General features: G+C 47.4%; 1 protein-coding gene across 2 annotated transcripts in view; it reads right to left on the bottom strand.

The window, feature by feature from the left end:
- The window catches only part of CACNA2D2 (calcium voltage-gated channel auxiliary subunit alpha2delta 2), a 208,119-nt gene extending 193,785 nt beyond the window's left edge, over nucleotides 1–14,334 (bottom strand). For both annotated transcript variants that reach the window (XM_079317260.1, XM_079317261.1), the window contains exon 1: nucleotides 13,992–14,334. In XM_079317260.1, the coding sequence (XP_079173386.1) occupies nucleotides 13,992–14,116 (125 nt within the window). In that variant the 5' untranslated portion in view covers nucleotides 14,117–14,334. The remainder of the gene's footprint in view (nucleotides 1–13,991) is intronic.
- Between the last annotated feature and the right edge of the window lie 1,074 nt (nucleotides 14,335–15,408).

Below are 15,408 nucleotides of genomic sequence, written 5' to 3'. Positions count from 1 at the left end.
TATTAAAGTCCTTTATGATATAATGACAGACATATCAGGTTATTTGTTTATTCTGTGTATAATTCATGACTCTCTTGGGAACTCGACAGAAGTAAGATCGCTTGTTGCATCTCCTTGTTCATTCCAGTAAATCCTCATCACCAGATGGAAGGCTGAACCACCCCTGAAAACAAAACAGCCACAACTTACAGGACCTGTACCTGGGGTGGGAGATGGGAGAGCTTTTTACACAGCCTGGAGAAACAGTGAAGCTGTTATTTGAGAACATCAGGCTGCATGGCTGAAAGGCAACACTGTCCACTAAAGCATATGCAAACAACTTTATGGTTACATGCTATGAGTTGTCCCATGCTCCTTTATCAGTGTTGAACAACAGTAAGACCATTCAAGCTGATGCAGGCTTTTATAAGACTTCAGGATAGTTCACAGCCATCACCTCCTGGTACTCAAATAGTGTGATACAGGACAAAGAAAACAGTTCCCCTTGTTTGGGTCATTTTTGCAGAATCTAGTTAAGATGTGGGGCAAAGCATGATACAGAAGTCCCACACCTTGATGGCTGGAACTGAATTTTGAATACATATGTTGTAGTCATCTCTCATTTCCTAAGCTTGCTGCTCAAAGGGTCAGGGAGATGTGATGCTGCAGCAGGAAAACAGGAGATGAAGGATTGACTGGAGCCCCTGGCAAGGAAGAGCTTCCCAATGTGCTCTTGTTCACTCAAGACTCTCCACTCTGTGATGCTCCTACTGCCAGGAAGAGTCATGCTACTATGGAGAGTTGCAGCAGAACAAGGGTGGCCAAAGGGCAGACAGTACAATATAAACTCTTTCCAGCCACTTGACGCTAGAGGACTGCTTTCAGCACCCACCCTGCCCATGGCAGAATTCAGCTGGTCAGAAACAAACTTGGCACAAAGGATGGATCTGACCACTCAAAGACAAACCAGGAGTTTGGTGGATGAGGACTGACTAGTCAGAGCTCTGCTGAATTTGTGTCAAGCTTCCCTCCTTACCAAGGAAAGATGTCATTACACTCTGTCACAAAGACCTCCTGCTACAAGAAGCTATTTAGGGGCATCCATTGTCATTGCTTCAGCCTCAAACCATGTCAGTTCCAAGTCTCCTGGGGCTTCTGGAGTAGCCTCTCACAGCACCATATGTAACATTCTGCAGGGTTTTCTGGGCATCACTGTCACTCCATGTCTATCTAGTTAAACCCCCTGCCTTAAACAAGGCCTCTCCACACCATCCCCCTACCTGAGAGTTCCTGGCTCCTAAGAGAGCATTGTAATCATTGTTATTATAAAGCACTTAGCGATGCTCGTTTATTGTATCTCTCACCAGCCAAACACCCAGAACCCTGTTATTTCAAATGCAGTTGCCTTCATTTGCAGAAGCTCTTCATTGTATTAGTCCCTTTCAGCAATAAAAGAAAAAGGGGATGGGGGTGGAGAGCATTAAAAAAAATAAAAAATAGCAGTTTACTGCATTTTATGCCATTACCTCACTACTTTGTGATACACATCTAAAAGCTGTTTGTAAGACCTTTCCTGCTGTAAGATGGCATCCAGACAAGCTCTGAAGTAGACAGAATGGAATCATGAAGCCCAGTTCAGTTTTGTCCCAGAACTGCTGCATCACCCACAGCAGAACAGCAACAGGGATGAAGCTGCCAACTTTCACAGGTCACCTCTCTCCTTCTCCCCGGCCAACTGGGACAAAGACTGCTCCCTCCACAGGGAAAAACCATCTGCATATCACTCTGAAAAGTGATACAAGCCTGTTCCTCTGAAAAGGATACAAATGTGTATAAATGGAGGTGCTTGAACCGCACTGGGAATACTCAGAAGGTGCTACAGGATTTGCTGTACATTAAAAGGATGCTGATCTATCAGGCTCAATTTTCCCATCTCTAGCCACAGTCAGCTTTTCACACTGAAAAGAATTCACCTCCTGTCCTGGAGAACCCATGAAAGAAGACCAACAGCAAACTGTCAAATCTTCCTAATATGTCCAACAAAAATATTATCCATCTTTTTCAGGAGGACAGAATGGAGCTACAACGGTGAAGCAGTAGTCTCAAACCCAAACAGACTTTTGGGAGCAGAGAAAAACTGCAACTCAAGCTCCTGATGCTAACTTTGATCTCTGCCTCTGGAAGACAGCACTGGAACACCAAAACAGGAAAGTCACACACCTATGGATACCCCAAAGCAAGCTTGCTCCCAGCCCTCACACACAACATGTTCACATGTAATGGAAATTGAGGACTGAATGGAATTGAGGAATTGAGGAATTGTAATGGAATTGAGGATTATGCAATCATTCTCTCCTCTGCTTTTCTACATGAGCATCAACATTAAACTCAAAAACTCCTGGCATCCCAATACCCCATGAATAGAATACCTTGGATGCTTTCCTGTAAGAGAGAAAAATCCCAGTCTCTAATGTGGTCCACTCAATGGAGCCCATGACATCACCAGCCCTTTTCAGAATAATGACTTCTTCCACACGCCAAGACATTTGAAATTACCTGTGAAATGTATTTCCCTAGGCACAGGCTCAAAAAGCATGTAAATTGCCCAGCTTAATGGCTTCCAGAATTTCTCTCCAAGACACACATAGAGAGCAGGAAATGTTCAGATGATATCTCAGGTACTGTCCAAGGGGTTAAACGTCCAAGGGATGGTCAGGAGTTACTGCCCTACAGCTTTCCCAGTAACTGGTCCCACTGGTGAGCACTTGCCACAGGGAGGCAAGGAGCACAAGATCCAATTCTAAATGAGTGCCTCATCAGCACAAAAATACAATTTTAAAGAGAACATTTATTGGGAAAGGTGCCTAACCATAATTTACATGGCACAAAGAGCCAACATAGAGCTTATGCAGAGGAAGGCACCCATTTAATTTGGAGAAGTCCAGTGCTGAGCACTCAGCAGCAAGGCCTCTTGCCCTTTGACTGCACAGAGAACAGCACTGCCCAAGCTTTGATGTTCAGGCATTGCCAGAGAGCAGTGTCCTTCAGAGAAGGTTTTCATCCACAAGGACAGTTCCTATCCTCCCAACACCAAAGAAAGAAAGGGACAGACATTTTCCCCAGAGTCCAAATCCTCTTGTCCCTGTTTTCTGTTATTGCATCTGAATCTGACATCTTGTTAGTACACAGTAGAACAAATATTTACCCCACAATCAAGAGCATGGATTAATTTAAAGGAGCAGAGTAGGAAGAATTCTGTGTTCTGGTTGCATTTCCTGTTCCACCACTGACTTACTGGAGTCTCTGAATCCTTAGTTCCAGCAGCAAAAGGAGCAACAGGGGAATGCAAGTGCTTTTATGAAGCACATGTACAAAACTACAACAAGGAGTGGAAGATGGAGAGCAGGACAAAATGCTCACACTGCAATGGGGAGAGGCTGGGAGGAGGGACAGTCCCAGGGGCATTATGAAAGAATTACCTGTCTCCCCAGGGAACAAGCCTGAGGCACACACACTCTGCTCCTGATGCTTGCCAGGAATGACAGGTTGGCCACCTTTTAACACAGAGTGGACAGAAAGCAGGCCAGAAGGTCAACTGGGGATAAGAAAACACCTGGAAGACAGGCCTGGCAATTGAAAAATGGGCCACATTCCTCAGTGTAAACCTCCTCAGAGCAAAGGTGTAAGACAAGGTCTTTGCTGAGACTCTTTTAAAGTGAGAACCTGCCCTCATTCTCAGCGACAACCATCTTGCTAACCCACATACTGCCAGAAGCTGTGGTATCACAGCAAGATTAACACAGAAGCAATTTTAACAAACAGCAATTTCCAAGCTAATTTCCTCACTCACAAGCGTGCCACTGAGGGCTGAAGTCCGTCTGGACGTCTCACAGCTATCTGTGCTCAGGATTAACTATACATCATTGCCAGTAATGCAAGCACTCTGTTACTCAGAAACTATTAGAAGATAAATATTAAAACTCAATATCATAGCAATAGAAAAAAAATGAGGAGGAATGTCATTGTAATAAATACTGTAACCAAGCCAAATGAGGATGCAAGGTTCATTTCATGTGGAAAATTAGATATAAAAAATACAATATACTTGGAATAGTCCTTGGTTTGGTCATGGGATCTGGACTTTTGTGCAATGAACCTCACAAAACTCAGAGCAGTTCAACCAACTGCAACTGAGTACTACAGGTTGCAGCTGCAGGATGAAACAGGGCTCTGGCCACCAATTCCACCCAGCCCTGAAGCACTAAGCCTCACACATGAATCCCTCATCTAACACCACACAAGCAATGTGTGGGTCCACACATTGCTTGTGGCCCCAACACAGGCCTCAGGTAACACAGCTGGAGCATCTGACCTGCAGCCCAAGCAGGTTCCATTTCACCATACTGCAATCATTCTGATACTCCTCCATAGGAAGGACAGGTACATTTACTACACCCTTCCTTTCTGCAGCTTTTTGGTGTTCTCTGAAAGCAATTTCACATACAAAAGCCCTCATGTTATCCAGCGAGATCTGAGAACAACAGGAATGGTACAAACACAGCAATAAGTAAATTTAATTAAGAATAGAAGTCAAGTATGATGCTAGCTACCATAAAAACCACTGTATTTTTTTTCCTGGCAACCTGCTCTTCTACCAGCCAGCTGAGACTCCAGAAAACAGGATGGGGTCTGGCAGCCAATGGAAAGGTGACTGGCCATGCACTCAGCTGCCTGAGCCCCCAAATAAGTGACATTTATTAAGAGGCCCTTATGAAATAAAAAAGGCAAGGCTGCTTTCAGCACACATAATCACATTCATAAACTGCACAAGCCAGCAGTGCTTTCAGCACAAGGATTCACTTGGAGTGGTGTCAAGAGAAGGGCAGAAAAGGAAGATTCCCACACAGCAGTGCTGCCACAGGCAGTGCTCCATGCAGAGCACCAGGGATCCATCCTCACCTGTGGCTTGGTAACACTGCCTGCTCAAGGAAACACGGCCCCAGTGAGGCTGGAACGACCACCAGGCTGCAAGAGGGGAAGAGCAAGCTCAGCAGTGACAATGCTGAAGTGAGACCTCATGGCAAAATACAGCTGTCAGAGCACTTTCATACCCAGCTGCTCTGTCCTCATGTCTGGGCAAGGAACACAGGGAAGCAAGGGGGAAACTGAGGATGTAAATTCACCTGTGGAAGGAGACACTTAGCATGAAAAGGAGCCCCAAGCACCTTGCAGATAGCTGAGGTGAGACAGAGCTGGTTAGATTTTTCTCCACAGTAAAGACTAGATCAAAACAAATAAACATAGCAAGGAGCAAGTGACACAGAAGGGTTCAATTTAGCCTTAAGAGGATGGGTAAAAAGGTGGTATTGATGTCAGAAATGCCAACAGAACATTTTTGCTGCTGGGTCAAACAGGCTAAGGTGCTAAATGGGGTTACATAGAAACTGAGACCAAAGCATCAGCAGACAGTACATGTGTTAGCTGCATTTCTTTTCTTCACCTCAGCATAAAAATCCCACCAGAAGCAACCACAAGCACCACCATATTAAAAAGACAAAGGTCTGAAAGTTATCCTGGCATAATCCCACAAGCATCATTACATCAGGGATTAATTTCTCCCAGCATCTTGAAAATTTTCTTGACAATTCTCAGCCTTTAAATCTACATAGCAGAGTACAGCACACAAGATTTAACAACGGCAATTTTTTTCTGCACTGTAACAAGCCTAACATCAGGGATGGCTCAATCAGAAATCCCACAGCACACAGCCAAGGAGAGGCATGAGAGCATCCCTGTGCACAGAGAGGGTCCCTTTTGGTCTGTGCTCTTGGCAGTGCTGTTTTTCTGTAGAAGACAAAATAATGCCATCAGTTTGATCAACAATTATTAAGACTTTCCAGCCAACAAAAACAGAATAAATAAAAAACAAGAGCTGTGTGAAGAGAAAAATATTGATTTTTTTTCATACTCATGTAATCTACCCTCCTTCCCAGAGCAGGCAGGGGAGGAGGGGAAAGCAGAGGAGTGCCCGTGAAGCTTTGACGCATGCCTAGCTCACTGTCCTGAAACCCTTTTCAGCTTGCAGGCCTTGAATAATTAAATGCTTTTTCTTCCACCCTTTTTTTTCCCCTGGTGTGCATAACACACTGCTGCAGAAAGTTAACTTTTACCCGGGCAAGAGGCATCCCTCTCTGTGCAGAGGTACTGGAAGCACATGAACCCACACAATACTTCCCACTGATCCCAAGAATGTGACACTACAGTGAATACTTAGCAGAGACCTCTAATTTACAAGACTACCTCAGACATGAGGAAATGGCACTTCAGCTCCTTCTGGGTCTACTGAGTTCGTTATGGAGCAATAAAAAGACGTTGAACCACTCACAGCCCAGAATCTGACTCAATCTGCAACACCTGATAAAGTTGAACATTAGGTGCTTTGCTTGGCTTAAATCTGTCTCTATTTTGGTGTTCATATTACAGCTGACAAAATTCTGCCTGTAAAACCCACTATGCATTGGAAATGCAAACAAAGCACTGCATTTTCATGACCCTCCCTGTTTCATACTACACAGAAAGTGTTTATTAGCAACAACAGAGAGATATTACGTGAAAATTAATAGATGTGAGAATACAAATGCAAGAATATCTCTGGTTCAACAGGAATTACATCACTGAAGGGTAAGTAGCTTATACATGGTTAGCTCTGAAAAATTTTTAGATATATGCCCCTTGTTTTCCTTTCCTGTTTGGAGAATGAATGTGAACTCAGCCTTTAGATATGGGATTCTTCTGGACTGCAGAATATTAAGTGTCCACTGACAGTAAACTGGCAGCTTGTGACAAAAGTTTCAGGACCCAGCTCTATAATGAGTTGAGAGGCATTGGTATTTATAAGGAGAATCATATCCTCATTTGTCACTTCAGTGGAGATGGATACTATACTTTCCCAATTCTTTCTGCCAGTTCAACCGTTTAAGGGTTAACTTTGTGCTTGCAAGCCCAAGAGGCTCGGGAGCCCAAAGGCACGGGCAGGCTGTATTTCCCAACAAACCAGGTGCACAGTGGCAGCCACACCGTGAACCTATGCTAACTTTTAGCACTGATACGGTGCTCCAGAGGGGGTTGAAGCAAGCCCATGCACTGCTGCCAGGACCGACTTTTTCTGCCCCTGTACTCCGTGTTCGAGCACTGACTTACTGCTCCCGTGGACACACATGTCCAGGTTATCCTGAGCAAACCCCTCTGGTCAGCAGCCATGTGCTCTGCACATTTCCAAGCCTCTCAGTTGTTGAATGCCACGCAGAAAAGCATGGCCAGCTCTGGCTTGAGCCTTCTTTTACTGGAACTTGGATAAGAAAACCTCAATAAAATGAGTATGTACTTGAACCCTGCAAAAAAACCAAAAAACCCAAAAAACAAAAAAACAAACTATCCCTGCAAAGAGTATTTCTACAGATGGGAAGCAGCCAGTGTATTGGTCATGAGATTTTCACCCTGCTCTGTCCCTGTGTCTGTACTCCCCATCCTTTCTACCCCCCACCCTTCCCTGAAACATAGGCTGCTTTCTAACACTACACGGATTTTTGCTCCAATGCACAGCGTGATCTAACTAATTCGCACTTCATTGCTCTGCACACCTCATAATTTGCACATGAAAACAGCAGTCTCTCTCTATCCCTCCACTTGCTGCCTGTTTCTTCCTCCTCCTCCTCCATCCCCCACCTCCTGTACCTCCTCAGAGCAACTCCACTACGGAAGCTGCAGTGAAGAGGCTCACATTACCAGGACTCCATTGCTTTTACAAAATTTACTAGTGTGCTGAGAAACCTCATAAATAATTCAAGATAGACAACCTTTGTCAGGTAAATGAACGTGCCTTTTGTAATGCATCGCTCCGGGTTTTCTTATCGCAGTGATACTCACTGTAGGCACAACCCATATTGATTCAGGAATTCCGCAAGTGTCGCTGTGGGAAACGCTGGAACAGTTTTCACACCAGCAGCAGCCAAGGATACCCAAAGTTTACCCAGGGCTTCAGGGGACTCAGAACAGAAACCCACTGGTGCAGACGTAGCTCCAGCCTAGTGCATAGAAAGCACAGCTCTATCCCCACTCTTCAAGGACAAGGAAAGGAGGAACAAGGTCGAGGGAGGCAAGAGACATTCTTATAGAACTCCTTTTCATTGCAAGAACTTCAGGGATTTTGACACACACCAGAGCTAAAAATCACGTTGCATCCTGTATTTATTGCATTTAACTCTACGCTCAATCAGTGGTGTCGCTGCACAAAGAGATAGGCAAACTCAACTGCTGTTATGACAACTGTGCCCAAGGCTTTACCATCATTATTGACCTAGATGGTTTATATGGCTTTTAGCACCCAATCTGATTGCTGTCAGCAATTATCTCCTCGGGAGTTCTCAGTCCCAACCAGACGTGTGGGAGAATTGATCCCGGTTCTCCTGCGAGGCAGTCTCCCATAGCCTTGGAGAAGCTGTGTTGCACAGGAGCTCCTGCGCCGTCCCCCACCTGACTGAGAAGCAGCTTCCGAGGAGGTGGCGCGGCAGCCTAATCACAAGCACGGATAACGACCTTGTGATGACTTAATGAATAGATACAGAAACCACAGACCGTGCACCCTTTGTCTGGCCCGACTGCCAGATCCTTGTGTCTCTGGCCCCGCAGCCCTTTCACCGGTCACAAGCTCATCTGGTTAAATATCCCCGTCACTCACGCATCAGTCAATGCGGGAAACACTTTGCTTTACAGAGGAAGAATTAATCCTTCGGTCTGCATAAACACCTTTTATTTCTCATCGTATTTACGACCAAAAGATAATGGCTGAGACAGAATGGGAAGGGTTGTAGGAAAACTGCTAAAGCAATGAAGAAAATCTACATGCATTCTGCAAAAGATCAAATAATTCAACCTAAAGAAAACCATGCCAATAGCTTGTTGATAGAAACTGACTTCAGTAACAACAATTTGTACAACCCCATTCCCCATGCAACCCAGCAATAATAAACTCGAGGATGAAGGCTAGATTACAGGAACTGCTCTAAAGCAACAAACAACTACAACACCCCAGAGAGGAAAAATAATGTTGCTAACAAAACACATTTTGCTTTCAAGAGGCTCCTAGAAAAGTAAATATAGAAGCATTCAGATACCGTCCTTTCTTACTAACATTTTCTTCTAGTGCGTTGTTTGGCAATGACTTTTGCTATTATTTCATCTCGCTTGAGTATTTCATTGGCTGGAAAAGGCACTGTGTGACTGGTGCAGCGTGTGCACGGCTCCGTGCGGCAGCGTGCGGACGGCCCGGCACGCCAGCCCTCGAGAGCCGCTCCCATGGCTTTGGGAGCCAAACGCCAGGAAGCTCATTCAAGGATAAACGTTCAGGTTTCCATTCAGACCCTCCTTCAGCTTTTTCAGACCACCTTCAGCTTTTCAGGAGCTGCTGCACACACACACAACACACACAAAGCTTCTTTACAACAAAGCTGCTAAACTCTGCCTGACAAACACCAAGCAGGAGCCCTTTTCTACCCTCAGGTCTGTGTGCAGGAGCATTATCGATTATCGTGTGGGAACCCACACGCTTTCTCAAGAGAATTTCAATTAACAAGTTGTAAATGTATACAGCTGAAAAACTCAACCTCCTGAAACCACAATCTTGAAGGGGGTGAGTGCAGGTAGGTTACAGTGTTGAGGTATCACAGCTAAGAGAGCAGCATTGCTCTGTTCTTTCCCTATGTGAGAACTGAGCAGGAAGCATTTAGGAATGGCAACAAGGATGGAGAAATTTGTTTTTAAATAGCAAGAAATATTGCAAATGGCTTTAATAAAACATTTGTTGCTCTTTGTGAGGCTCTTCTTTTACCTCTGGACAGCTCAGAGTGCCTCCACACACCCCAAAGTGGCTTCTGCCACCAAGCACAGCCTGCACAGGGCTGCTGCAGGGACACTGGGCATTTGTGCCTCCCCTGAGCAGAAATGGCCACAGAGGCTGCTCAGCCCTCACAGGGACGGAGGGCCATTATCTGTCACTCACTCACGGCGGTAGATTGCCCTCTCAGGGAATGGTCTCTCTGCTTAGCAGAGCACAGCAGAAGACAAGCAGGGCCATCTCCCAACTTCTCTGCTCCTTTCCAGATGAGTTCCAATGCCAAGCGTCAAAACCATAATTGGAAGATATTTTCTGACTGCACAGTAGGTGGTCAGTAGAACAAGAGAAGGAGCTTCCTCTACATGGCATTCTGCAAACCCTAAAGCAGTCCTAATAGAGTTATTTATTTCAAGCCCTGTTAGCCCAGATGTGCTATCACTACCAGCATCATTAACCTCATTTGGGGTGAAATGACAAGTACAAATCAAAATCTGCTACAAAGAAGAAACTAATTTGGAAGAGGCAGCCTCACACCCACGTTTCAGTGGCAATGGGAAGATATTAGGCCTTACTGCTTTGAGCAGAAGTCTTCACTGCTCACTACCTGACAGGAACAGCTTGCTGCCCAAAACAGCTGTCTACATCTGACAAGTGCTAAACCTGTTGGAAAAGCAGGACTGGACCCTGGACCCCACGCTGGCACTTTCCCCTGCAGCCATCCCTTTCTCCTCCACTGTCTGGTCAGAGATGCCCTACAGAGCAGCGATGAAGCCGAGCAGACGCAGCAATTCTGCACACACCTGCTTCCTCACAAGAGGTAAATGGCTCACCACCCTCTAGCAGATGGCAATTTTCTTTCAAGTCCAAGTGACAAAAAGCCTTGCTGGAAAGTGAGGAGGGGGTTTGTTCTGCTCCCCAGTGGCAGCACTGGCAGCCACATTCCCCAGCACTCAGTGCACGATCTCCACTGACATGATGCACTGGATATCCAGGTACAGGACTCCCCTGACTTTCAATTATCTCATACCAAACCACTCAGAAATTCAAGCAGAGGTTGTTACCGTGCTGCTACAGAAATCCTTCTGTGCACTATTTAAAAGAGAAATTAACTGCAACCAACAGGCTTCCTTTCCACAGCCATTAATCCCGTTGCCCACATAGATGCACATTCTTGTACGTGATGATTCCTAAAAGGACTCTTGTCAGTCAGTGGCCATCTCCTAACAGGCCCGCCCCAATGGGTTTGTTCCAATTTGGGATTTTGCTTTTTAAATCTCAATGAGAAATTCCCCTTTGGACAACTGGCTGAGCCGAGCTTTCCTTAGCTCAGCATAAGATGATTAAAACCATGCTACCCGGGAGGAGAGAGATAATGTAGAACACCAGCGATTTATCAGGGACAGAACCAAGAATCAAAACACTGACAATAATTAATACAATTGCAAACAAAAATTAAAACTAAAAATGTTCTTTATTTTCTTCCTTCCCCACCCCTTAGGCAAAATTCCTAATTGTTCAGTCTGCTGCTTGCTAGAAGAAACAGCTCTGAGGCTGCTTAAAAAAACAGTCTCATTTTTGAGAGTCCGGGAGTAAAAGATGACTTCGGTGATTTACAGAGAAAACATCTAAAGACAAACATGTTTCTAATCAATGCTCTGAATCATTCACAAGGGTGCATTGTCCAAAGTAGGAGAAAATTCACTGGTAATGGGAAGAATTCAGCAGCACATCTCATCAGCTTCATTCGACTCCCGGAAAAAAATTTAAGTTATATCCAGCCTCTTAAAAAGGGTGCAAACATGTAACTACTCGGGGGGAACAGTCAATTACAGGGGATTGTTCAAGCCTTGGTGCAGGTCACCATTGCACTCTACTCCCATTAAGTATTTCCTTCGCATGAAACAAACAAACAAACAATCACAGCAGCCCTAGGGCAGAGCTCACCAGGCATTTCAGCCTACAGGTTACAGCATTAACCTACTGCCCAGCAATTGTGCAGCATCATCAGATATCCATTGGTGACTCCTCTCTTCTCTGCCTTCACAGAACCGGCCATGAGGGAACCAAACAAAGCAGGTATGGGGTCAGGTTGAGGGTCTTGCATCCCTTCTGTGTCTCTTCTCCGGCTGCAGCCACACGGCATCATTCCCATCAGAGGCACACACACACAGCTAGTGGCCTTGTCAGGACCATTCCTCTACATTTGCAAGAAAATATGTATCTTTGACAGTAGCTCCAGGTTTTGCTTATCTTGCCTCACTCAGTGCAGGATCAGGCCCACAGATAAAATCTGAGCTAACAAAATCTATCCTAGCAAACCCTTCCAAATTAATTGAAATAAAACTTCTTGGTTAAAAAGCTAGCATGGTTTATTAGAATAACGTAGATAATAGGGTGAGGGGATGCAAGCACGTTATTTACAACTTATAAGCCTTTTTATGTCTCTCTCAGTAGAGGAATCCTCTTATAAAACTTTCTGCAGCTAGAAAGAAAACACGGCTTTGACTCGCAAACTGGTTCCCAAAAGAAATTTATTCTACAAATTGATACTATGTTGTGAACTTAGTAAGAGAATGCAACAACTTGCAATCCACGAGAAGCTGCTGAAATATCACAAACATCCCACAAACTTTAGCTGTGCTTCATCACGTACAGAATCCCCTTTGCTTCTTTAGGCATTCTCACAAAAGCAGAGATCGTTCACGGGAAAGCAAAGCTGGATCAGGCCGTAAGGCTGTGGTACTTGAAGGAGAACTGACATGTTCCCTTCCCTCTCCTCCCCCTGTAGGTAGACATTTCTCAGGGTCTTATTCTGAAGAATTTCTGTATTTACGTGACAGCAAGAAAAGGAAACCCATCAGCTCCCAAAGGTCAAAGATATTTAAAAATATGAATACGTGCCCCAAAAGAATCCAGAAGGAATCTATCTTAATGGGAAAGACTTCAGAATAAACAACCATGCCTTTGGTGAAGGCAGATATTAACACAGTAAGCTACAGCTCTCCCAAATAAACAACACTGTTTCTTCTGCCGATAAGCCTTCTTTTCAGAAGGCCTGACTACATGCTTGCAAAAATGTACTTTGAGATCAAAGACACTAATCTAAAAGGCTTTCAAAAATACTTCCTATGACATACATATATATATACATATATGAAATGTATTTCTATTCTTAAGCAAATCACAAATGACAAGACAACCGTGACATAAAGCAGTGCACATCCACTGGGGCAGCAAGAAGTTAAAGGCAACACTGCTATTATTAACTCTATGTCATTGAAATCTTCCCCCCACCTTCAGAAACGCAGACTGTAAGGACACGGTGTCAGCCTTTACTTTGAATCGTCTGGGTTTTTTTCAGTTTTGTGTCAACAAACCTCAGCAATTCATAACGGAGATGACAGCCTCTTAAAATACATCTCAGCAAGGTTTCCCATGGATGTGTGGAGAGGGACAGGTTTAAGGGTTATCATGGTAGGCAAGAGAGCCATCCCTGTTAGCAAATATTCCCAATCATTAACTTCGAAAGCAATTTCTTCTTCTTCAAAAAAAATCTATTTATATCCTTCCTGCAGCGACTCTCCAGTCCCCCACCCCCTCACCCAAACGAGCTGCTTTCCGACTCTCTTTCAGTAGATTACAGTCAATTTTAGGCGCTCCAGAGGGGGGGGGGAGAGGAAGACCCGCCAGCTCCGATAGCCTGTGGAACTATCCAGCTAATATTAGTTCATGCTCAAACTCCGGTGGGCACGGCCGGTTGTGGGTACCATATTGTGTGCTTTAAACGAGGATGGGGGGGATGGGGTTGGAAAATAAGTCCTTTTTGGTCTTTCCCCCCTCCGGCCACATTAAGGCTCCGACAGCCGCCCTGCGGACCGGCATCCGCCGGGGAAGTTTGTGCTTTGCAGCAACTTTGGGTCGGTTCCTCGCCCCGCCGCTCCGGCGGGGAGCGGGCGGAGACCCCCGCATCCAGCCCGCCCGCATCCAGCAGCGCCCGCCGCGGCCCCGCCGCCGCCGCTCCCCCGCAGGCCCCGGGGCGGCCCCGCGATGCGCCACCGCGCCGGGCCGGGCCGAGCCGAGCCGCGGGGCGGGGGGCACCGGCCGGGGCGGCGGCACTTACGTGTGCTGCTGGGGGAAGCTGTAGCCGTGGGCGGCGGGGGCGGCGAGGAGCAGCAGCAGGGCCAGGTGGCCGCAGAGCGCCGGGGCGACGGGCGCCGCGCTGCCGGTCGGAGCCGCCATCGCCATGTTTCCATTAACGGCGCGGCGGGGAAGGGGCAGAGGCGGCCCCGCGGGTGCGGCTCCCCCCGCCGCCACTCGTGCGGCGAGCGCGGCAAGTCCTCGGCAGGGGGGCAGCGCCGCGCCGGCTGCGGGCACCGACCGGCGGCCGCTCGCCCGCTGCCTCTCCGCGGCGGCCGGCACTGAGCGCCGGCCGAGCGCTACTTTCCCTCAAATAGGCGGCCCGGCCCGGCCCAGCCTCCTCCCCGCCCGCTCGCTCCCTCCCTCCGGCCCCCCGCGCCGCCCCGGCCCCCGCCGCCCCGCCGCCGCAGCGCATGCGCCCGGCTCCGCGCCCCCCGCCGGTCCCGCCGCCCCCGGCTCCGCGCCGGGCTGGGGCGCCCCGGCCGCGCCATCCCGCACCATCCCGCACCATCCCGCACCATCCCGCGCCACTCCACGCTATGCCGCACCATCCCGCGCCACTCCTCGCTATGCCGCACCACTCCGCACTATCCCGCGGCACTCCGTGCTATCCCGCGCCACTCCGTGCTATCCCGCGCCATCCCGCGCTATCCCGCGCTCTGCCCCGGCTCTGTACGCCCACCCCGCCCCGGGCACTGCCCTGCCCGCTCGGAGCAGCGAGGGACCTCGCGGCTCCTTTCCATCCTTCCCGCGCGTCTGGCACTGCCGTTCCTGCCCGCCTAGCGCGTTCCCCTTCTGGGCCACCTCCCGGAGGCACGGCAGCGTATGGGAATTTCCAGTTATGTTTAATATTATAATAATAGCAGCTATGATTTTTTTTTTTTTAAAGCACGCTATGACTTTGGAGAGCGTTCCTGGGCGTGACAGTAGGGTAGACTACAAATTCAAAATGACAGAATTAATAACTGCAGCCCCCAAATTCACAGGGTTTCTGAGCCAGACTTCTGAAGGCCTGGATTTTGAAACGCTGTCTTCTGGATAGCTGCAGCACAATTTCATCTTCCCTAAACCCAAGCTGTTCGGCTTCACAGGAACTGACCACTGGCAAGGCAGGGACAGCTGGCAAAGGCAGAGGCAGAAACACTGTTCACAATGCTCTCCTCCCCAGGCAGCCTAAATCTGGACAATCAGGGGGCAGGCAATAGTACCACCTTGTCCTCTTTAACTCCAAAGAAGGTGTCATGTTGGCAAGGTTGCCAGACCTGGCCAGATCCCTCGAGGAAGAGCCCCACAAATTATGCATCGGCGCTTTAAAGATGCAAAGGCTCCTTGGTCCTTCCCACAGTAGCAGCGCAACAGTGGCAGGGCAGGAGCTCCTGGCAGTTTGGATTCCAGCACAG

Source organism: Erithacus rubecula (genome assembly GCF_903797595.1).
Source record: "Erithacus rubecula genome assembly, chromosome: 13".
NCBI classification, from domain to species: domain Eukaryota; kingdom Metazoa; phylum Chordata; class Aves; order Passeriformes; family Muscicapidae; genus Erithacus; species Erithacus rubecula.
Note: the sequence above shows the minus strand (reverse complement) of the source record. Positions and strands in the feature narration are given on the sequence as shown.